Source organism: Maylandia zebra, linkage group LG15 (assembly GCF_041146795.1).
Source record: "Maylandia zebra isolate NMK-2024a linkage group LG15, Mzebra_GT3a, whole genome shotgun sequence".
NCBI lineage: Eukaryota > Metazoa > Chordata > Actinopteri > Cichliformes > Cichlidae > Maylandia > Maylandia zebra.
In genome coordinates this window covers 4,050,087-4,073,234 of record NC_135181.1, presented here as the reverse complement: position 1 = coordinate 4,073,234, position 23,148 = coordinate 4,050,087, and the positions used below count along the sequence as shown (strand labels likewise).

The window sequence follows — 23,148 nt, the reverse complement described above, 5'->3', positions numbered from 1 at the left end:
GGGAAAGAAAATCACATTAGTGCCATATCTGATGCCTCTTATTTTATCCTCAGACAGACTGCAATGCATGATGGTCCATGGATGCAGTGTAAAGCTTCTATATGCTATTCCTCGGTGTGCCATGGGATGATTTTGTAGTGCGCTATACTGGATGAAACTTGCAGAAGAGATTTCAGACAGATACGCAAAAGGGCTGACTCGTCACACAGTGCACTATCTATAGTGAATAAGTGGGCAATTCAAACACAGCCCTGGATTGTCACTGTAATGGCGCTGACATATTCAACTTCCACACAACACACCTTGTTGGTAATGCCTCTGTAATCACCGGCTGTGCTCCCTTCAATCATTACCTGTTAAAGTGCTCAATAAACTGCACTGAGAAAGAGTGTTCATGTATGGGGTATTTTTTTAGTTTTAGGTGGCTCTGCACTGACTTTTAAAAGACAAAATGGTATATTCTGAATGTTTTCTGCCTGTGGGGATAAAAGTTCCACTCTGGTGAAAACTCAGACTTGAGCTGTTGAAATACTAGAGTGGACAGACTACCTGACTTAGGGCCTGAAGACAAGTTTGGTATTTGTTCGAGTCATGATGTCCTTTAAGGTCAAATCTCATTCTCGGTGAGTGCTTGGAACTTTGGCGATCTAGCAGGAGTGACTAAGAGAAACCTGCATTTATGTGACCAAGTGTGACACGTGCACAACTTGGGGAGGGGGTGGACTCGGATGCTCAGTCAACCCTCTCAAGGTGAAGCACAAATGCAACACGGTTTGCACAGATGCTTCCCGAAAGGTTCCATTCATGCCGATATGCAAATGCCGTGTCCAGATGATTCATTTTACCCAATAAGCCTTGTTTTTTTTTTCTCTCCTACCAAGGTTTATGATTCGGGCTAGATAGGACCCTGGTCCTTGCAGCAATTTCTATAATAATAACTTAGCAATTTAATTAAAAGGAAAGATGGAGAAGTGTTGCACACCCACTCAGCTCTAATCAAATCCCCTCTAAGCATACAGTATGTTATCTACACCAGTCAGCAACTCCTCATAAGCACAACATTCTTATTAGGATTATTCTCTCATGACTTTGTCTCGCCTAAAGTCGAGCAAGTGCGCAGATGTGTATTTGTGCGACTGTAAATCTGCATGCGTGCATCTGCATGCGCAAGGCTGCACGAGGGCCTCTTTGCGTGTTTTGCACAATGACAATGTCATCTGTTACGGCGCGGGTGAATTACTCAACCCCGAGCCGAGTTTGACAACGACGTCCTCCGTAATGCTTAAGCAGTATGCTTGCTAATCTGTGATACAGTAGGATGCAGCGTGCTTTTGCATTTTCACATGCTGCTTTAAAAAAACAACAAAACGCCCCTCACGTTGGAATTTTGCCTCTTTGGCATTGTGACAAATAAGCCAAGCCACCATTTCAAGGCTTAAGCTTGGACTGAGCGATAAAAGGTGAGCTTTTCTTTAAGCTTACAAGCATGTATTTTCCTAAAGGAATTATTATCTCTGTTCCCAAAAGTTTTTGGATTTTCTTGCCTTAAGTTTACAGGATCAAGCTGTGGTGTAAATATAAAGGAAAGTGACAAATGTATTGGAAATTGTGACTTCTGAGACCTCTGGGGTTATGAACCTATTGATCCATCCAAATTGTCCATTCAGGGGCTGTTGTTGTGGAAGAGCTTGGCTGGTGCCTCAGTATAAATGTAAATACATCTGCTGAGCAAAACAAAAGAGAACAATGCAGAAAGTTTTAACAGAAAGAAATTTTCTCTACACTGAATATATTCAGCTTGTAATCCTGTAACTGTGAATCATCCCCGCTGCACACCTTTGCCTGCTCCCGGAGGGAAAACACAAAAGCACATGCACCTCCTACTATATGGGAACAGTTAATTTAGCTAATTACTTTATAATTATTACTTAATTCACTGTTCATCACATCTCATTAGCTCATCTTTTTTCCTCGCTCACTTCGTTATGGACTAGTATTCGTGTTGTATAAGGCATTTTGAGTAAAGCAACGAACGCATCAACCAACCAGCATTCAAGTGATGTCGGAAACACGGGAACCGTCAGTTCGGACTGCTTGAAACACACCAGCGAGGAGTGAAAGTATCAAAGAAATCCCTGCTTTCCTGTGACGTCCATGTTGCTGAGATGTGACATTTATGGCGCGGAGCACGGTTCTACGTCACACTGTCACAGCTGGTGTCCTTCAGGTTCAGCGACGAGTTAAGTCGTGGCAGCACGTTGCCTCCGAGTTGTGCGTGTGTTGGCACGTCAGACTTGCTAAAAATCAAACCAAAGCCTTAGTAGGCTTACTTGGGCCCTCCTTTTTTTTTAAGCTGTCATCAGCTCATCCTATATGTCGAGACTTTTTTAAAATATTGAATCTCCAATGGTACGCTGGGATCGATAAGACAAAGCAGGTGGCAGATGTTGTGATATTTTTCCGTCTGTAAAGGGTTAAATGTGAAAAGAGTTTTTCTAAGCATGTATAGTTCAGTGGGCGTTTCATTTCTGTGCTGCTTTCTGGAGAAAGAAAGTATGAAGAAAGCACTTTATTAGAGTTAGGACTGCCTCATTAGCAGGTTGGCACCGCACTGTAAAAAAGGGTATTTGAATTGTAGTTGATTTAATCCAATGTTTTAAATGCTTATCACCCAGCATTTTGCTGGTGATATATCCCTGTAGAGGGATGACACACACACACATGATAAGAAATATAAATCTATGTACATCTTGGATGGTTTTACACCAGCATTGAAGTTATTACACCTGCTTTGTTGTTGTTGTTTCCTCCTCGAGTCTGTGTGGCCTTCGTGTTATCTGACACGACTGTTTGACAGGTATCGACAGAGCCAGTATTACCTCTGTACCACTGCAAGGTCTTCAGACCTGATTTTGGTGGGGATCAAGATTTCTTGCAATTTTAGAACAGATACTGCAGAGGGTCTCTGAGTTTTATTTCAGTAGGAAATGAAAATGCGTACCACGAGGTGATTTGTTTGCTCCTTTTAAAATGATTTCAGCTCTCCTTTGAATTATTTTGGAACATAAGTCATGTCCCAGTTAATCCTGTGGTGCATCTGTTGTCGAGCTCACTCTAGTCTCATTAATTGCAAAGGGGAAGATAGATTTGCTTGCTTTATTCTTCTCATTTACCAAAGTGAAATAGAGAAACTTGTCAGGGCTCCCATTTCAAAATCGACTCTTAAATTCGTCGATTTTCACTCTGATACTAATTTGATGGACTGCTTTTTTAACACCAGGAGTATTCCTGCTAAAAATGTGTGCCCTGTTAACTGATGTTTATATCAGCAGAACCTCCCAGTGGTTCTATTTTCTATTACTATGCATATAGTAAAGTAAATAGCAAGAATAGGCTTAAGCTCACAGCAGTTGAGGCAACTACTTCCTCCAAGGAGAACAGAAACCGTCCTCCCATAAAATCTTTTTTTCTTGTAGCTGAAGTAGCTGCATCAGGCAAGGAGGAGATTCTTTGAATTGTAATGTCATAACTGCAGCACTGAATGTAAATGTTAACCTCCTGTGAACTATATCCAGTTTGACTTGAAAGTAGCTGTTCATGTGTTATTTATTCTATTGGCTTCAGAGCTGTGTCACTGGCAACTTTTTCCACATCTGTGTGCATGAACAGAGCAGATATGACCCGATATTGCAACGCCTGAAGGAAGGAAGGGATATGATGATGATGATCTCTTGTTTGCTGTCCACAGGATTCTCCTGTGGACAGCAAACAAGAGCACCTTATTAAAAACCAGGGTATGACCGCTTGTCATTTACTGTCCCCCCTCGCCTGGCTAATGAGGAAGCCACTACAGCAGCCAGGACCAGAGACTTTTTTGTGTTTTCACAAACACCAAGAACAAGAAGAGCGTAGCCTGACATCCTGTCACACTGTTACAACAGGCCAGTGGATGCTTCCAGGGCCTGTTGTTTATGTTCTCCCTCTTCTAAGCCTGTACTTGTATTTGCTTCAGCCTAGTTCTGCTGGTGCCAATTGTTTGTTTGCACTTGTGTATTGGACCAGAGGGGATACGTGGAGGTTAGAATATAACGTGCAGGACAGAGCAGCTTTATGCTACTCCAGGTCTTTTTTTGGCTTGTCTATTGTAGAAGGAAACAAAGGCTCAGGCAGCGTCTTTGAGGGGTACAGGTTCCTTTTTTCTGCTGTGATGTCTCCCCCCGGCCCAGTCCAAGCCTGCTAGCAGCAGTGCTGGGACTCCAGCAGTTCAGTTCACCAGATGCAAGCAAGGGAAATAGCAAAGCGGCCTCATCATGGACTATTCTCCAAGGCTATATGGTGCCACTGCTCTCCTACAGGCTGAAATCAGGACAGCTAGAGACTCAAGGGGTCTTGAAGATTTGCTTGAGCTGCTTTGCTGGGAGTAGGTGCAAAAAGTTGAGACGTCTCTGGAAATGAATGTGGCGGTGATTGTTAGAGGTATGTTTAAGAGACTGTTTAAAGAAATAGCTTTTGAAAAAGACCCAAGCTGGATTGGGTTACACATGACATTTGATGGTTTTTATGTATAACTATTTAGTTTGCAGATGGTGTCTTAGTATCATGATGGTGGTGATGAAGTTGTGTATCTGCTAAACACTAAATGAGGCCACTGAGGTTTTGTATTTATTTATTTTGTGATGGTGCTAGAAAAAATTACTTGTTTTTTCTAACACAACAAATTTCTTAAAAATATTCTAGGAATACCAAATTTTTGAATTTGGAAGTATTAAATTTTAAAATAAGAAAACAATATTTTGCCATCTGTTAAACATACTAATCTGAAATCAAACATTTTTAAATTTTGAACTTTTGTTGTTTTTATTGCTGTTATTCTGGTTCGTTCTTAAAACGAGAGAATGAACCAGAAACATTTTGTTTAAACAAATTAATTAATTAATTAAAATTAACATATATGAAGATATATTTACTTACATGTTTGTATTTTACCGATTTAATAAATTTAGACAAACTTTATCACTTTTTATCACAAAAATATGTATTTCCTAAAGTGTAAAGCAGTTTTCCTAGATTTAAAAAAAATATTTTTTGAGAATACATTTTATTTTTTATAACCAAATTGATTGTTGGACCATATTAATATCCAATGAACATGATATATTAGCTAGCAGCAGTTATTGAAAGAAAGACCTTTGTTGACTTTTTTAAGAAGGAAAAATGTATTTGAAATATAATATTGTAAAAATGTAATATTTGAACATGAAGATTGAATTTAATACAGATTCTAATTTATTTTACATCCTAATATTTACTTACATTTTCTCTTAGTTTTGCTTAAATTAACACAGGCTGATGCTTTTTCTTAAAAAAAATCAACAACAACATGAAAAATTTGATGTATGTTTACATTTTTTAAATTATATATAACCAAAATTTAAATGAGCAAGCTTTGGCTCCACGAAGGGAAAAAATATATATCAGTCTAAGAAAATGTTCTTACAAACAGTGAATCTTTTTGGCTTTTGTACTCGGGTCCTAAAACTTACAATACAGAGATTATAACATCGCCCAACAATTTGTGCTGACAGTGAACTTTTGACCATCACTCTACCTTTAAATGTTGTGTGTAGGTGTATTTAATTTGTGCAGTCACAAAGACTGAAAAGTGTTTACTCTGTCAAAGTCAGAGAGGAAAACAGCTTTTATTTCTCCCCTAAATATTTCATGTTGCACTGCAGTGGTTTGGAGTATGTCACAAAAACGCACCAATCCATGAACACACAATTAATATCAGATCGTTTATTCGCTTTCCTTTTCATTCTTAATTACCCCGTTTCTTAATTCCCCCTGACACTGTCGTTGTGTTTATTGGAGGGTTGCAGGGATTCTGTTCTCTTCGATGGTGAGACATTTTTGATGGAGCCAAAAACTGTGAAAGCTTTTTGCTTGGAAAGAGCTTCTTTGTGTGCTTATGAACCGTGTACTTGGCCCACTGTTCTTATTCTGCTGTGTGTCTCTCTTTGAAATGAAATTTCTCAAACATCCCTACTTATCAAAAGGCTTTTGTACAAGGAAGCCCATTTTGATCAGACTTCCTCAGTCCAATCTACTTCAGTCCTTTGTGTGTGTGTGTGTGTGTTGCTTTACTTTATCCTGCAAATCAGTTTTGATTTAAAATTCTTATGGAGGTTAAATAGATTTTTTTGCAGTTATTTGTCACTATAACCGATTTAATATTTTTCCCCAAAAGGTAGTCATTAAATTATGTTTCTACCTTGAAAGCACTTTGATATAAATTCTTTAATTTTATATTGGTTACATTATTTATGTTGGTTATTTTTAATGCGGTTGGTTTATCAAAATAGTTTTTGGAATTCTTCAAAATGCATTAAAAACAGCAGCAGTGTTTAAAATTAAATGAATTTATTGGTTCCCACAATTTGTAAGTTTTTGTCATTACACGGTGCTAAAAGAAGCTTTATCTTGTGGTCATGTTGGAGATAAAAAGTCATTTATTTTAGCAAAGGAAAATGATGACGCACTGCCTCTAGTTAAAAAAAAAAATGCAAAGGCTAAAGATGATGATTATGGCAGGGTTGTACATTGAGTTATTGATCTGCTAGCATGGTTTGTTCTGGGTAATTAAGCTGCGAGTGTTGGTGGGAATTGATTGTTGAAAGTTTAAAAAAAAAGAACAAAAAGGTCAGAATGAACACATCAGTGTCTGTTCCGCTACGCTCCAAGAATCTGAATCAATGGAAAGATATGTGTGAACGATTGAATGTTTACTTACAGCATTGATATCACGAATTATTACTTAGTAGGTAAAAAATTGTAAATATTGTATTTCACCCTTTTTGGGAAACTGGCTTTTCAATGTTGTTGTCTTTTTTCCCCCAAGGAAAAATTGTTTCATCGTTACTCTTTTCGTCCCACTTTGTCGGTACATCGCTGGCTTTCTTAGCCATCAAAAATAATGCATCATAATAATACAAAATAATATTTGTAAGAGCCGAACGCTGGAATATTTGATCCACTCTGATTTTTTATAAAAAGGCGTAAATAACTGTGAGTTAAATTTCAAAATTTGAAACCATTTTATCGATTTTTTTTCTTGGCAGGAGAAATAAATACAAGGCAGTTTCTGTGAAAAACACACAATGGCTGCCCCACTTTGTGCCGTTTTACTGAGGTACATGTTCAGTTTTGCCGTTGAGTTTTTAGGTAATTGCAAGCAGAAGCTCAAGGAGCCGACAGGCTACTCAAAACAAACAGAAAATAATGCAAGAAGATGCTTCTGAAGAAATATATTTTTGTTTAAACACAAAATGGTGGGTCTGCAAGGTGCATGTACAATACATGTAGGACCCCAAAATGGCTCCAAGTTCAGCAACCAATGGTGTGCTGAGTTGCCCCCTAACAACTGCCTATTGGCAGCCCGGTTGGTGGTTTACTACACGTTATAGCGGTGCATGCTGATAGGTTACTGGAAATCACACCCGTGAACCCCATTGGCCACAGCGCGGAGATATTCGACAGTAGAGTTACTAGGCTGAACAGCAGAGTTGGCACCGTTCATACCCCCAACACGGTGCGTCTGCCAATCACGAACCCCGGTGAAGAGTACTGTTGTTACAGTGAATTACTTAGGGGCCGGGACACGTGATCGCTGCGCTCGGGAATTATGGCGCGTTATACCTCTTTCTTCAAACCACCTTTTCACCCATCTGGTGCCACCCTGTCTTACAGAGCTTGACAGTCCTAAAGAGTATTGAGACGTCTGGTGATTCAAAGATACCGTGGCTCCATTGAGAGTGGCTCTGCCTCACCACACTCCAAGCCAAAGCTGAGAATGGGGACGCCATGTGCAGTTTCATGGTCCCCGGTGGTGATGAGTTGTTTCGAGGGCGCTCACCAGTCCACCCTAAAGACACCATAATTAGCTTTTCCATCAGGCATTCAGGTGTATCTGCATGGCTCAGGGGGAGGCGGCCATTGTTTCCTGACAAGTGGACTTCTCCGTTTCCCCCTCTCACTTTCTCTATTCTGGATGGTATGTGGTTCGGCTGATTAGAGGTGAGAGCCATATCGGTCGCTGGAAATTCACTAATGCAAACTGCAAACTACTGTATATTCGCTATTCACAGCCCATGCCCACACAGTAATAAGATAGCTGGCCGACTGACAAGCAGCAGTGGAGTGGAATGTGGAGAGTGGAGAGAGATGGATGAAAGACAAGGCAAATGGCAGCCTTTGTGTTTACGTGCGGGTGTGTATGGCTCGCTCTAACCGTGCAGCTGTGCATCCAGACGCATTGTCCAAAAAAATTGCATCTCATTATTTCTTCCCCCATTTAGTATTCAGCAAGTTTAATAACTTGGTCATTCCCTTTCTGGCCATTAATTCCTTGATGCGATAACTCTGAAGGATGCGCCGCTCGGAGAGAAAGGATTTTTACCAAAGCACGCTTTTGAATTGCACCTTATTTGTCATGTGTCTTTATACTGTATAATTTCAGCTACCAAATTAATTCAGAATGGAGGGAGCTAAATGAGTAGATATTCTAGCCAAAGAGAGGGGCGAGTGTCATTCCAGGTTAATTAAATCCCAGCTTTGAGGCGTGAACACAGACCTCTTTCGGGAAAAACGAAAGAAGAAGAAGAACTCTTATTTCATCTTGTGTGTCACCGGTACGATCATAAGTCTGATCGTTGTCCCACATCTCTCAGCTGCGCAGCTGCGTTGAGCACATGTTTGTTCATAAACACGCGCTTCTTGGGCTTGTTACACATGTCGTGATTGACAGGTGACTCACCATTTCCATTGTTCAGATTGCTTTGTTTGCAAAGGTAGCGTGTGCAGATTGGCTCCGAGAACGAGGAGAATTTATCTCCTTTCTTCATCTAAATCATTGTATATCTCTCACTCTTAACGGAGGATGTAGCAGACTGTGCTTTGTACCAAACAAGTGTTTACTATGCCTCACAGGCTCTGTTATTGCTAAGGCGACAGTATAGAGGGCGGCTCTCTCGTCTCCCCCCTACTCCTCAACCCACCCATAATCATGATGTTCCACATTATGGTGCCTGTTTGGCTCTCAGTGTTCTCTTTTTAGTGGCGTTCTCGATAGGAGATTAACAACGCAGCGGTGTTGGTTATCCCTCCTAAAGCTGTAGAATAAGTTGCTAGCCTCCCGCTGATTTTTACTCTCAGCAACCCCTCATGGTGCCTCATTAAGATGCAGAGAAACGAGCGCCTCCGACCCAACGCTACAGTAAGGCCAGGCTTAAACGAGGCGCTGCTACACCACAACTCACACTGTACAGCGGCCTTTAACAGCACAACGGTTTGCTCCACGCATGTTTCCTCAGTGGGTTTTTTTTTCCTAGTGTTTCTTTCCAGAGATGAAGACAAGCATGGGTTCGGGTGGGCGGGTGCATTTCTTTTCTTTTCCTTGGACGTTGTGTGAGAGAAGGGCGTTTTGGGGGATTTGGGGATAAGCAGCTGTTCTCTCAATGAGCAGCATTTGAAGGTCTGACTAGGACATTAGCGAGAAGCCAAAGAATTTTTATTTCAGTATGATTTAATGCACTGACAGTGTTTCTGTTTTCAGCCTCTGTTAGAAGCTTTTCGGCCTCTCTCCATTGAAGTTCTTGAGCTGCAGTGTAAATTTGCCAAAGTCAAACACAGTCAAGCAAGTGTTTCCTCATAATGATCCGTGTTTCTGATCTCATTGCTAGCTCTGTTATCCACGAGCATGCACATTCCTTGGTACACTATCCAATATGTGAGCTCCCTGTTCTGCTTCCTGTTTTTAGAGCCGTACTTTGCTTTGATTCTGCTGAAACGTTTGTACAAATCTTTACTTCTCTGTCATTTTAATGAACATTGTTTCTTAAGACTGACCGGCAAGTGTCGTGTTCTACAATCTGCACTTTTCAGCGTTTGTTTCGTTTTTGCTTTCCTGTTGCGTTGCTGTTTTTTTCTGCACATGTATGTTCGAAAATGAGAGAGAAAAGAAAAACTCTAAACCCAAATGTGGCATTGTCTGTTTCTTTTTCTTGTTCTACAGAGATGTTGAAGGAGTTGAACCAACAGCGCAGAGCGAAAGAGTTTACAGACCTGAAAATTATTGTTGAAGGCAAAGAGTTTGAAGTCCACCAAAATGTTCTAGCTTCCTGCAGCTTGTATTTCAAGGACCTGGTGAAAAGGTTTGCCTTCGCTTCCCCACCCCCTTACCTTCCACCTTTCCCCCCTTTTCCCACCAGCTGTTGATCCAATCTGTTTTTTTTTTTTCATAGGGCGCATTTGTGTCGCTTTTTTTCCCTTCCCCTCTCTCTCTTGCAGGTGTGTGAAGACTTTGGTTCCTAGCACAGGGCCAGCAGCCATTCCTTCCTCTTCCCACTCAAATGAATGTATCTGAAAGTGGAGGGAAAAAACAAAGTCCCCCCCCCCCCCCCCCCCCCCCCACAAACACACACACACACACACACACTCGTCATTACCTTTCCTCCCCATGTAGGGCAATTTAACCACATTTCCATTTTAACGAGCAGTGAAAATGTTCCATGACTGGGAATGTTTTAAAACTCACCAAAGGGCCAAAACAGAAACAAAACTCCACGTTGGGTGGCCGCACTGTGAGCAGAGGGATTGTTGCCTCCCATGCTACTATGCCTTTTCATATGCTAATACACCTTGGTTAGAGTGATATAAAAGACATTTCAGAGTCATAAAGGACGAGACAAAAAGCACATCTAAGACCACCACTTTCACAGGTTAACACCATCCTTCACTAATGTATTCATTTGATTTTGATCCAAGTATTCCCCCAGTGTTACGCCCTTCATTCTGCATACTTTTTTTGTTTTTGATTCCGGCTTCACGGGCGTGTTTTCATTTCGCCGCTCAGCATACTTGTGCATGTGTGTCGTCGGTGTGAGTGTGCGTCAGGTGCAGACCGCTTTAATCTCTCTGTATGTGTTTGCGCATGCATGTAGTATGACTGTGTAAAGTTTGATAGCACGAGCATCTGCATTGTTTTCCTGGAGAGGTAATACCATGAATCCCTAATGTCCTCCTCCTTACTTCACATCCTTGCAGGTGCTTTCGGCATAATTGAGAGTCCCCTGGACCCAAAGTTACTTTGCCACCTTGATGTTGTTTTTGAGTGTGTGTGTGTTTGAGTGTGTGTTCTTGCTCGCATGGCTAGGGATGAAGCGCTCAACAAAGACAAGCGGTAGCGAGCGATAGCTAGAAAGCCTTAGAGAGGTTTGCCATTTTGCCCCGCAGTCATGCTGCCTCCACAGCGAGGCCATCAGAGAGCACAGAAGCTGCTTATCTGCTGCCGCGGCCTCCTTGCTCACCACCGATACACTTGTTCCTCCTGAATGAGGATGGAGCGAGGAAGACCAGAGAGAGACCAGAGGTAGAAAAGCAACAGAGCCACGTCTGCGCCAGCACCACTCATCTCCATGACAGCCACACATCCCATGAATAAAATACAGACACAGTCTGCCTTTGACCTTGACAATAGCAGAGAAGCTTCCTGAGAGACCGGAGTGACTTTGGATAGAACTGAAGCCCCCATGCTGGTCAACCTGTCTATCAGATTGTCTCGTCGGTGGCTCTTATCTGGGACGTAGCCAGATCATTTATGCACTAAGACAGGGGCCCTGAAAGACACCCAGGGCTCCCAGAGGAGCAGGCTGAATTTCATCAAGCTCATCTTTATGCCTGCTGCTGCCTGCTTTGTCTGATTTTTCTTTTTTAATTTGACAGTTTAATAGAGTAAGTTCTCATTAATTGGTTAATTAATTGTAAAACTACTTTGATTTATTGTCATAACACTGTCATTTTTCATGAGATAATGTCTAAAATAGAAATTCTCTCATTTGACTTGAGACTGAAGAATATCTAATGAATTTGTTACACTAATTGTTAATTTTGGAAGACGTCTTTGCTTTGATGTAATGAAGTCATGATCAGCAGCGCTACGTGAACATGACGCCGCAGCTTCGCCGAGACCGTCTTTGATTTTATAAGACACGTGGCACCTTGGTTTTATGGAAATGCGAATCGGCAGGCAGCGAGAAGTTGACAGGAAGGGGAGAGAAAGGGAGCACAAACAAGAGAATGAAAAGCGTCTAAAGAACATAGAGATTTTGTTTTTTTTTGATACTTGGCTTTGAGGCGTTCGCAGCAAGTGACGCAAGCTCGGACAGAGAAGAGCAAAGAGAGCCAAAGGCCCGTCTGTCATCGAGTTACGGCCTCCCATGTGTCGCTCAGGTCACTTTCTTTCACCGGGGCCGGGATTACGCTGATGCCGCACGTGGCTCGGTACTGTCCACGTCTTTATGAGGTCAAACGAAGATGGGAGAGAGAGAGAGAGGCTTCTTTGATGCCGTGTACCCCAGCCTTCCTCGCCCAACTCATTCACTACGGCTCAGATTCCTGCCTCCTCTCATAAACCACCTTTGTGTATGGGTGTGTTTGAAATTGTGAATCCGTACGTACTCAAATGGACTTGACATAAAGCGTGCTGCTGAAGTTTTATCACGTGTGTGTGTGTGTGTGCATGCGTAGGATTCAAGGACATAATATCCAGGCACGCTGTATTAGTCAGACTAGTAGAGATGTAATACTGTAGGGTGAGGGAGTGCACATCACACTTTTTTTTTTGGCCCACCCACCCACACACACGCACGCACAGACACCAACCCAATGACTTATTTACGAAATTAAAGCGTCTCTTGGCACCGTGTCAGTATTTAGCAGCGTGGTTTGCAGGCTCCGCAGCAATTTGAAACGGTGCTGAAAATGTCACAAAAAAAAGAAAACCACACATTATCCACCTAAGTGGACTACAAATACACTGATTAGTCTTCATTTCAAATTCTCTTTTCAGCAGAATCCTAAAATGTCTTTATTTCCTCTTTGCAGCGTGCTGCTCCACTGCCCACCCTCACCCGAGCAAATCAGCCTCCCGTCCCCACCCCACCTTACCTGGAGGATGTAATGCCGCTTGGAAGTGTGAGCACACGCTTGCCCCTTCCAAAAACCCATTACATTACTCTTTTAAAGGGCCAATGCACCTAGCGAGGAGGCAGATCATCTCTAGTAATTCCATTTTACCCCACGGGATTTTCCAATAAGCGTGCTCGCAGGCATTTAATTTATGGCCACTGTATCCCAGCACCACACTAATGTTAAAAATAAAAAAATAAATAATAAAAAAAGCTCCAGAATCAGCCCTGATACATGTTTTGGTGCCATCTGCTTCCCCGCTCTTCTTCTGTCAGTGTTGACCCATGAGGTTTTTTGTGCCACTCAGAGCACTCTGACTGTGATGGTAGGGGGTTATTTTAAAGCCCATTACTGTGTGGACGCTGTGTGAACTCTGCAGCTCGGTGTGCACGGTTTAGCCCTCTGCAGCACCATTCAGTCAGACGGGGAGACAGGTTACTGTAATACCCCATTTTTGTTTTGTTTCTTTAACAATTTCGTACGGCATCTACGCGAGTAAAGGCTTTGTTTTGTTTTTGTGTTTTGGGTATTGATTCGATAAATCGTTACTTTTTAATGTTGCTTTCTTTTTAGGTGACATGTGTAACTGAAAACCAAATTAAACACACACGATTGCATTCAGGCTTTTTCACCTTATGTTCATTCAAATAATTCAGAGAGCATGTCAGCAGTTTTTATTGGACCTACTTCTTTTTTTTCTCTTGGCAGAAAGTAGTTCCAATGAAAAATGTACAACAATGGAGTCTTTTGAGTCTGACATTCTTGGAATAATTGTTACTTTGTGACCACTGACAGTATGAAAGATGGACATGGGTACAGTGACGTGCCCTTTTTAAAGCTTTGAGATGAGCCTACTCCATCTTTTTAAGACCAGCGGGTGGAGCTGACTGTGCAGGTGCACACTCATTGGCTGACGTGTCGTCAAATCTCGTTTCTGACACTTAGAATGACCCAAATTTACAAAATGGACTTAACGGTTTATTCACAATGGCTAAATTGAGAGACTGAGTCCATAAACACACCACAAAAGTCTTTATAGAAGTCAAGTTCGAGGGATGTTTTCTCGTTGACCTCTATTGGACTGGAAGTGTCTTTTCAACCACACCGATCGCCCCCTGGTGGCCTTTGAAAAGACTGCAGGTTTGAGTCGCTCAGACGTTGGCTTCATTTTTCGGACCTGGAAGCTACATTATCTTTTATAGTGTGTACGTTTGTGAGTTTTCAGCACTGTCCAAATTATAGATTTAATTCTGACTAATTCTAACTTCTCGAAATGGAAAGTGAAATCGTGAAATTGAGATGTTTTAAAAACGGTGAGACCCTGCTGAAGTCTTTATGCCAAAAATTTTATAAAATTGTAAATGTAATCTTAAGGTCTGCCATAGTGGCACTGTCAGAGATTCTTTTTGTCATCTTCAAGTCAAGTTTTTTTTATACCAAGAGTCCTGTCAATCTGGTGTCTACATTTAGGTTTGTGTGTGTGTTTTTTTTCTCGAGTTGATGGCCCCTTTGTTCACACTTGGATGCACGTGTCAGCTTTCATACTCTCCACCTGTCACCGTGTCCTTTTTGTCCTTCAGACGATCTAACACATATATGACTTGTTCCTTCCAAGTGTTATGGATGCAGCGCCCTTATAATCCATACCGGAAAAACCAGCAGTCCCAACGCCGACACAGCCACGGCGTTCTGTTTATTTTTACAATTTTAGTCCTGATTTATGTTGTGACAACACGTAAATACGGGCCATTTTTAGCCAAGACACTTTAGGTTGTGGTTCTGAGTAAGCTTCTGTGTTAACATGTCTTGGTAGTGCATATACTCCCACAGAATAAATGATCTTGTAAGAACAAGCTAAATGTGTTCCTTGTAAATGGGTTTTTTTTAGGCTGAAAGATGTATTAGAAATTGTGTGTGCTAGCACGTGTGTGTGTGTGTTTTCCTGTTTCCCTCCCGCCTCTCCGCCTCTGCTCACCACCATTTTGACACTCTCCGCCGTTTTTTTTTTAACTTCCTCTTGAATAAGTGCTACATTTTTCATAAACAAATTTCTTTGCCGGAGTGTGTGTCTGCGTGCGCGCGCCCATCTCCCCCCTCCTTCCTTCCCCACCTTTTCTTGCCCCGTCTCTCCTCTTCTGTCTCTCCTGTCCTCCCTGCCTCCCTTCCTCTCTCACTATTCAAATTCAAGTCTGCAATCAAACGCGGCATAAATATCCACCTCTTTTTAAGAAGCTCCCGGAAAAGTCATTTCCATAACATAAGTGCTCAGACAAAAACAAACTGCCACTCGAGCTGGTTCCTATTGCACTAATTGACCAGGTTGATGAGCATGCTCTTCTTTTATTTTTAGCTCTTTCCCACCCCTCTCTTTCTTCCCGCCTCACCATCACTTTAACCCTGAACAACCCTCCCCTTTCCCATCTTTCCGTCTTACTACCTGCCCCCCACCCGCCCCCTCCTCCAACTGCAGGGCTTTGTGCAGGAAAAAAAAAACGCGGGGGGGGGGAATAACACTATGTGGCTTTTTGCTTTGCAGGAGGAAAACGAGTAACTGCCTTGGTTTTTCCAGCCAATGTCCATCCAGGGACAAATGCCATTGTCTTTTCTTTTATTTGGATGTCCTTCTCCCACCCCCACCCCACCCCCACCTTTCACCTCCTGAGTGCGCTTGAAAATGACAACTAATGTCTCAGTTCATACACCACAGGCTACTGGTGATTATTACGCCGGGGACAGAGGCTCTGTTTAGGTGTGACGGTGTATTTATTTATTTTTTTTCCGGGGGTGGGCGGGGATATCTCTTATTTAAAAGAGCAAGGCACAGTCATGGAACAACCCAAACTCTCCCCCTCAGAAGGATGGCTGCTGGCTCCCCTGTGGAAGAACCGTCTCACCCTGCCTCCCTTTCCTTCTTTTTTTATTTTTTTTCTGCTTCCCCACCATCGCACCCACCCTCCCCCCCTCCACCCTTCCAATCTCTCATCTCCACTCCATCCATTCTATCTGTCTCGTGTAGTTTGTTTTTGCTGTCTCTGTCTCACTAAACGCTGACTGTTTGTCATGATTTCTAATCCAACCAACTGACTTCTACACACACAAAAAAAGGAGAGGAAGAAGAAGGTGGAGGGGGAAAAAAGGGATCAGACAGACACAGAAGCAGACAGAGCGTTATCACAGCGCTACCATGACTGGCAGAAGCAAACAGCCTCCATCCATCTTAATGCTGGCTACTTTTCATATTGTTGATGTCCATATCCGCTGGGAGCGAGACACAGCAGTGGGGGCATGCATTCTGCGGGGCTTTGATTCCATTTATTTTGCCCTTGAGTGGATTATTGTTTCACATGGGACATTAAACATGGGTGGTGAGGTGTTATTTAATGCTCTCATACCTCCCCGAGGGGATCCTGCATGCGAACTAATCTCGGCCATTTGATCCCGATGAAGTCACAACGTGGCCCAGTTCCCAAAACGGCCCTCGTTGTTCCCCCTCTCTCTTTCTCTCCAGCACTGCATTACAAAGGGATATCATATTCTATTTAATTTGTCCATCTAAGCTCTCGCCCAGCACCTGCAACGTCAGTCGGAGTAGACGCGCCGCTTCGATGACCGGCGCGCGCGCACACACGCAGGCAGCCGCGCGCTCTCTGCGGCAGCGGCGTGACTCGTAAACTGTGCACTCACGCTTTAACCAGCTGACTTTCCCATTCCATTATGTCCGTGTGTAACACCATCTCTCTCCATTTTTCACTCTCTCACAGCTCACACGTGCCCTGCCATGTATGCATGTTTGCCCTCCAAGACTATGCATACATGAAACCACACGTTCAAAAAGCATGCCTCTTGAAACAAAGCAATAACTTTTTTTTTCATTTGTTTTGCCTAATCTTTGTGCAGTGAGGACGTTTTGTTTCAGATGCAGCGCTCTAGCTGTAAATCCGCTTGCCCCATAGTAAAGTAGAAACCATCCAAAGTTCTGTTTCTGTCTCTTTTTTCCACTTTTACGTTGTTATCTTATTGTGTAACGATTCTCTTATTTTTCTCCCCACTCTCGTACTTTCCCAGGTGTGTTTTAGGTGTTGTGTGTAGCATACGTGTATTCTTGTCCCTCTCTTTTATTTTTCAATTTCTTTTCTTACTGTTTTTGGGGGTTTTTTTATCCCCAAGTTTCCTCTCAGAATGCGCCTAACTCGCCTCTCTCTACCGTGATTGGTTGATCAGGTCGTCGGGAGAGACGAGGAGCAGGGAGATGCTGGAGCTGAACATGAGCAACATCAGCGCCGACGTGCTGGAGCTGCTGCTCGAGTTTGTCTACACGGGGTCGCTGGTCATCGACTCGGCCAATGCCAAGACGTTGCTGGAAGCTGCCAACAAGTTCCAGTTCAACACCTTCTGTAAAGTCTGTGTCTCCTTTCTAGGTAGGCGTAGCTCAGGGGGAAGAGCGGCGGGGATGGGTGGGGAGGGGTGTATGTGTTTACACGAGTGTTATCTGCTTATATCAGCAGCTTATTACATCAGATATGCCTGCCGCGACCATACGGCCCTGGGTGTTTTCATATACGGTCATGCTTCATCGCTGTGCACAGAAGTCCTCATGCAGCACCTACATTTCCTCCCCGGCCCTGGCACACCGCTCTCCCATTTTTGTCATGTTTCCAAAGCTCGCAGCCGTGTTAGAATTCACTCTCAGCCGGGCACGGTGCCTCTGATCTCGTCCCAGAGAGCAGGATCAAGCACGGGGGCAGATTTATAAAAAGGTCAGGGAACAATTGTCACTTAAATGTCAAATCCTCTGGTCTGAGCTGCGATGGAATCGAAAAACAGCCAAACAGATTGATACTTAGACAAGGTATGGAAAGAGGTGGATAGAAGGGGAGTGGGCCTGTTGGGGGTGGAACCCAAAGGATGGGGGGAGGGGTCTGCATGAAAAGCAAATGGCATGTTCCATATTTTAGTGGGTCGGCCAGCCAAAAAAGCCGCAAAGGTCGAGTTTTGCATTCCATTTAATAAATAGTTTTGGGTATCGGTAACACGGGGGAAGTGCATGTTAGCAAAAAGGTCAGCAGCAGGAAAGGAGGGGAAAATTGTAAGAGGAGCAGCAAGCGCCGGTATTGATTTGTTTTTCTCAATTTGGGAGGGGGGGGAGGGTTAAAAATGGGAAAAACACAGAAGCCATTTGTAGACTTCATCGCCAGCGAGGCGTCAATCCGTTCTTCCTCGACAAGATTCATGACATTTCAGCGCTTGAGAAGTAACGAGCACGACCGTGTCTCCTTGAGCAAAGAGGAATTGATACCGCGTGAGAAATTATTGAAGTTTGCAACAAATATACCGAGGAGGAACGGCAGACATCTTCTCCGACCTACTTACGCTTCACACGTCTTCTCTCTCCAACAAATACAAAACAAAGTCATTCATCGTGCGCCTTGTGAGAAATCCCAGCTTTTTTTGTTTTATGATTGGAAAATCAAAAAGTAAATGAACAAAACATGCTCACCTTTTTACAACCCGAGTGTGTAGTATTGGAAAAAATGATTTCTTTTTTAAAGGGTTGTTCAGATGATCATCTGCTGTGAAATATACTTTCAGACAGAGTCTAGCTTTGATGCAGCCCAAACCTGCTTTTTTTTTAGTTTGGCTTTTGCTCACCTGTTATTTACCAGATGTTGGGTGGCTTTTTTATTGGCTGATATTTGTTTAGGAGACACTCTCAGGCTCTGTCTTTAGCGATAAAAGGCCTGGCTTTGCTTCGCTTTGATGGCTGTTGTTTAATCGGGCGCCTTTCAGCGGCCACTCAACCGTTTGTGCCCGCATCCGTGCGTACGTTCACTACAAGACCGGGGGCATTTCCCTCTCTTGTGATAAATGGTGACACTTGTTAGAAAACTACATTTGGAGACACATCACCTAAAATGCCGCCCGTGCTCTCCACCCCCCAAACCCCGCCCTGCAAAAGATCACAGGCGGCAGTATAAGCCTTCTCCCCGCTGGCCTGGCCCTGAGGGTAGTTTCATATATTCCAGGCTGTGTATGTGTGTGTGTGCATGTGTGTAGTAGATCCTGAGATCTGACAGGACTTCTTTAAAGTGGCTCAGCTAATCCCAAATCCCGCTCCCTGCCATCCACCACCTCATGCCTGGGCTGTGAGCGATCGATTCCCCTCGTTGTTTGTCCCCGGAGCTGTTTTGAGTTATTATACTTGTTCTCCCTCAGTCTCAGGCAGATACAAAGCCCAGGCTATGGCTCTGTGCTACCTGCAGCTGCTTTCTCTGTCTTTGCAGCTTTGTACGTCTGCAGTCTTTTTATAGATGACTGAATGGTGTTTTGTTTTTCTCCCCCCCTCCCCACTGGCTGTCTTAATCAATCTGCGTCTGTCTTTTGTTTTCTTCTCGTTTTTGTTTCTAACCTCTTCTCTTTGTCTATCTCCCTGTCTCTCTTTCTCTCTCTGACCTGCTTTACATTGACTCCAGAGAAACAGCTGACTGCCGCTAACTGTCTGGGAGTGCTGGCTATGGCCGAGGCCATGAGCTGCACCGAGCTCCACAACATGGCCAAAGCGTTCGCCCTGCAGAATTTCCCAGAGGTAGGTCGAGGCTCTTCGTCTTTCTGGATTCTTTGATTGCTGTGGAGCAAAGTTACACACGGCGGTTTGCATCTGGGAGAAAATGAAACACCTAAATCAGTGATCAGCTCGAGGAAAAAGGAAAAAAACTTGTTTTGCCTAAGCATCTTTTTTGTCAGACTCAACAATGCAATGGGGAAAATTGCACTTTCTTCTACACTAAATTAAGTCTGTAGTTACTAGATTCCTATTAAAGTCTCACATGTAAAGCATACACAAAGCTTATTGAATTATATGTTTTTGTCTTCCTTTTTTTCAAGCTAGCAAATATCAAATGGCCCTGTTAATTCACTGCTTGCATTAAAATGCTTCTCTGGAGTTAACCGTTTTTACCTCATGGGATGAGAAGCTCCACGTACCCTACTGAATCACCCAACAGTACACTTATTACCGAGCAGCTTTTAGATAACTTAATGGAAGAGAAATACAGAGAGCTCTGTTTTCTTATAGTTTCCAACCAGCATGAATCACACAAAATAGCGTGGAAAATAAGGGCATCAAAGCTCAGCATCAGAAAGTGTTGGAAAAATACTTTTTTGTGTCGAGCGTTACTCGGTAGGAAAAACGTCTCTCTCCACAGATCAGAAAAAATTAATACATTATGTTCTGCCTTTGATGTGAGGCGTCCGGGCTGGTCACAGAAAAGTCCACTGTAAATCTGAAATCAACACCTATTTACTACAAAGAGCTCAAAATTAGCCTGTTTTATATGTCTTAGTATTTTTATACAGCATATAGGAGAATAAAAATGTCCACTCATTATCTTGTTTTTTACGTTTCTGTTTTTATGTGAATCACACAGTCGAGAAAAGCCTGAAATCAGGTAAAAGCAGCAAACAAATGTTACTGTTGTCAGTGAAAGAAAATAAGTACATAATGAAACCACGATGATGCAAAATCAAATGAAATGTACTTTCCATTCTCTTTCAAGATTTACTGTGCAGATGTCTTTGAACTGCCTTAGCTGGGCTTTCTTGTCATTTCTTTAAGCGGTCTTCAGGAATAGTTCTCCAGGCTTCTTGATGGACATTCAAAGCTCTTCTTTGGATGTTGGCTGGATGTTTGTTCTGTTCTCTGTCAGGATGATCCCGCACTGCTTCAGTAAAGTTCAGGTCCGGGCTCCGGGGAGGCCAATCCATGACTGATAGTGTGCTGTTGTGTGCTTTTCTATCCAGCTATGCTTTTACTGCACTGACAGAGTGTTTGGTGTGATTGTCACGCTGAAAAATAAAGTTACTGCCAATCAAAAGCTTTCCAGATGATACTGAATATTAGATCAAAACCTGACAGCACTTCCCTGTTTTCGTTCATGCATTCATTTTAACAGCCCCAAACCATGACAGAGCCTCCGCCGTGTTTTACACATGGCTGCAGACACTCACCGTTGTATCTCTCTCATGACCTCCTCTGTACATATTAACAATAAATTGAACCAAAAATGTTTCCCTTCATTAAGAATGGCTTTTTGACAGCCATCCTCTCACTGAGATCATTTCTGGTAAGGCTTCAGCGAACAGGAGATGGATCAGCAACACGTGCTCACTCCCAAAGCGTAACAATTTATGCTAGGTGACAAATCGTCAGTATATTAAGCTTCCGGCCACACACCATATTACGAGTTTGGAAAAATTAGGAAACACGAGAAGCTTTTGAAATTAATCTACACATGTACGTTACTTTAATCTCTTTGGAAAACACTATCTAACATGATTAAGGTGGTGGTTAAGATTAGGGATAAGGTTAGGGTTAGGGCTGGAATACACGGCCGGAGCGTGTGTTACGCGTCGTGAGTGAGAACGAGCTGGGATCAGCTGAATGGCCAGATGCATCAATCAGGTCCTGTGTCAGATCTTTGCTGCATTTTTTCCCTGTTTCTAAAAAACGTGACTTTCAGTTAGCGTTCATCAGCTGTAGATATTTTTAGGCCAGGCTTTTCTGCTTTTTTCCCTCCGTTTTCCCAGTTTCGTCAATTATTTGTAACTTCAGAGATGTGCCAAGATTTTGGCTAATAGCTGTTTAGGAAGGTGCAAAAACACAATTGTATCCCGGTCACACTGTGCTGTCGTTTTTCATATATTGAACTAAAGAAATGAAATCGAACAAATTGTGTATTTTTGGGACAGGCTGCTAGTAATAAAATGCCTAAAGGTTGTCTGTTATATGTAGACACAACCCTGTGTTAGGTGTCCTTTTTTATTCTTGAATGATTCACAGGTCGGTGATAGGTGACTTTACAAAGACTGGAGTGTAAATGAGGGAAAAAGCAGCCAAGTTCAAAGAAAAACTTTGAAAGACGTTCAGAAATCCTGGAGAGCTATTGCTCAGTTCCACCCTAAAAATGACAACAAAGCCTGGCTCATTGGAAGCAAAATATAAAGAAACATCTAGAGGCTCAAGACTTTTGCACTTACTGTACGTGGGAGAAATACACTTTTTTTTCCTTAAATGCTACGGCCACATGATGTGAAGTTTTAAAGGCCGTTTTTCTGCCCCTGCTGGTCTCTGCGCTGGTTCCAAAGAGGCCTTTGTGTTAGTTTTATGCTAGACAGATCTGAGCATCTGCCTCTGCTCAAAAACAGGAGCTTCACTTTACAGAATTGTGTATGTTCAGAGCTTGGCACAGGAAAAGTCAGATTGTGTCGCTGAAAGTGAAAAGTTTTTTAGCTATTGAATCTTTTTTTTTCAGGTGGCAGGGCAGGAAGAGATCCTCAGCGTCTCCAAGGACGACCTGATAGCCTATCTGTCCAACGACAGCCTGAACACAAAGGCCGAGGAGCTGGTCTACGAGACCGTCATCAAGTGGATCAAACAAGACCCCAACTCTAGAGTACAGGTAACGACGCACAAAGTTAACGAGGGTGTTTTTGGAGTGTGCGAAACTTTGTTCTTCCAACACGAGCACACACTTCCTGCACCACGAGACTAAAAGGCAGCCAGTTCTCGTTACATCTGGCAGAACAGTTTCCGCATGCGTGCCGAGCCGTGTTAGAGATCGGCCCACCTCTTCCTCTCTTCGCAGAAGTGCACGGCACCAAAAGCCACACAAGTGACTCCCCGTTTTGTCCCGCTAGCGCTCATCAACTTTGTGCTTCGGATCCAGCCTAACGCAGCAGTTGTTCGTAATCCCAGGAGTGCTTTGCCCTCAGAATGCGCTCTATTCTTAGTTACACTTCATTTGTTTGTGAGACACTGTACCGCATGAAAAGCCTAACAAAAACAGCAGACAGCCGCAGCCCTCTCTGCGCACGCCTAACAGGTGTTTGATTTATTCCTAGAGATTATATCCCCGAGATGGGTATTGACAGTCAGGTGCAAGCAGGTCGAATTTTAACAGGCACAGAATCGATAAGCCTCAAGGTCAAAGCATCAAACGCCCGCCACATATACGGAAAGGTAAATGGACTGCGCTGTAGACGGATATCCATTCAGCAAGGGGGGGGGGAAGAAAAAAAACCTCAGGTTGTGCGATATTTATGGACTGGGTCCCAAAACCATGAATTTAA

General features: G+C 43.0%; 1 protein-coding gene across 15 annotated transcripts in view; it reads left to right on the top strand.

Moving 5' to 3' along the window:
* The window catches only part of klhl29 (kelch like family member 29), a 286,208-nt gene that overhangs the window by 178,243 nt on the left and 84,817 nt on the right, over nucleotides 1–23,148 (top strand). For all 15 annotated transcript variants that reach the window (XM_076873712.1, XM_004542181.3, XM_004542178.2 and 12 more), the window contains 4 exons: nucleotides 10,070–10,208; nucleotides 17,245–17,441; nucleotides 19,494–19,606; nucleotides 22,332–22,478. In XM_076873712.1, the coding sequence (XP_076729827.1) occupies nucleotides 10,070–10,208; nucleotides 17,245–17,441; nucleotides 19,494–19,606; nucleotides 22,332–22,478 (596 nt within the window). The remainder of the gene's footprint in view (nucleotides 1–10,069; nucleotides 10,209–17,244; nucleotides 17,442–19,493; nucleotides 19,607–22,331; nucleotides 22,479–23,148) is intronic.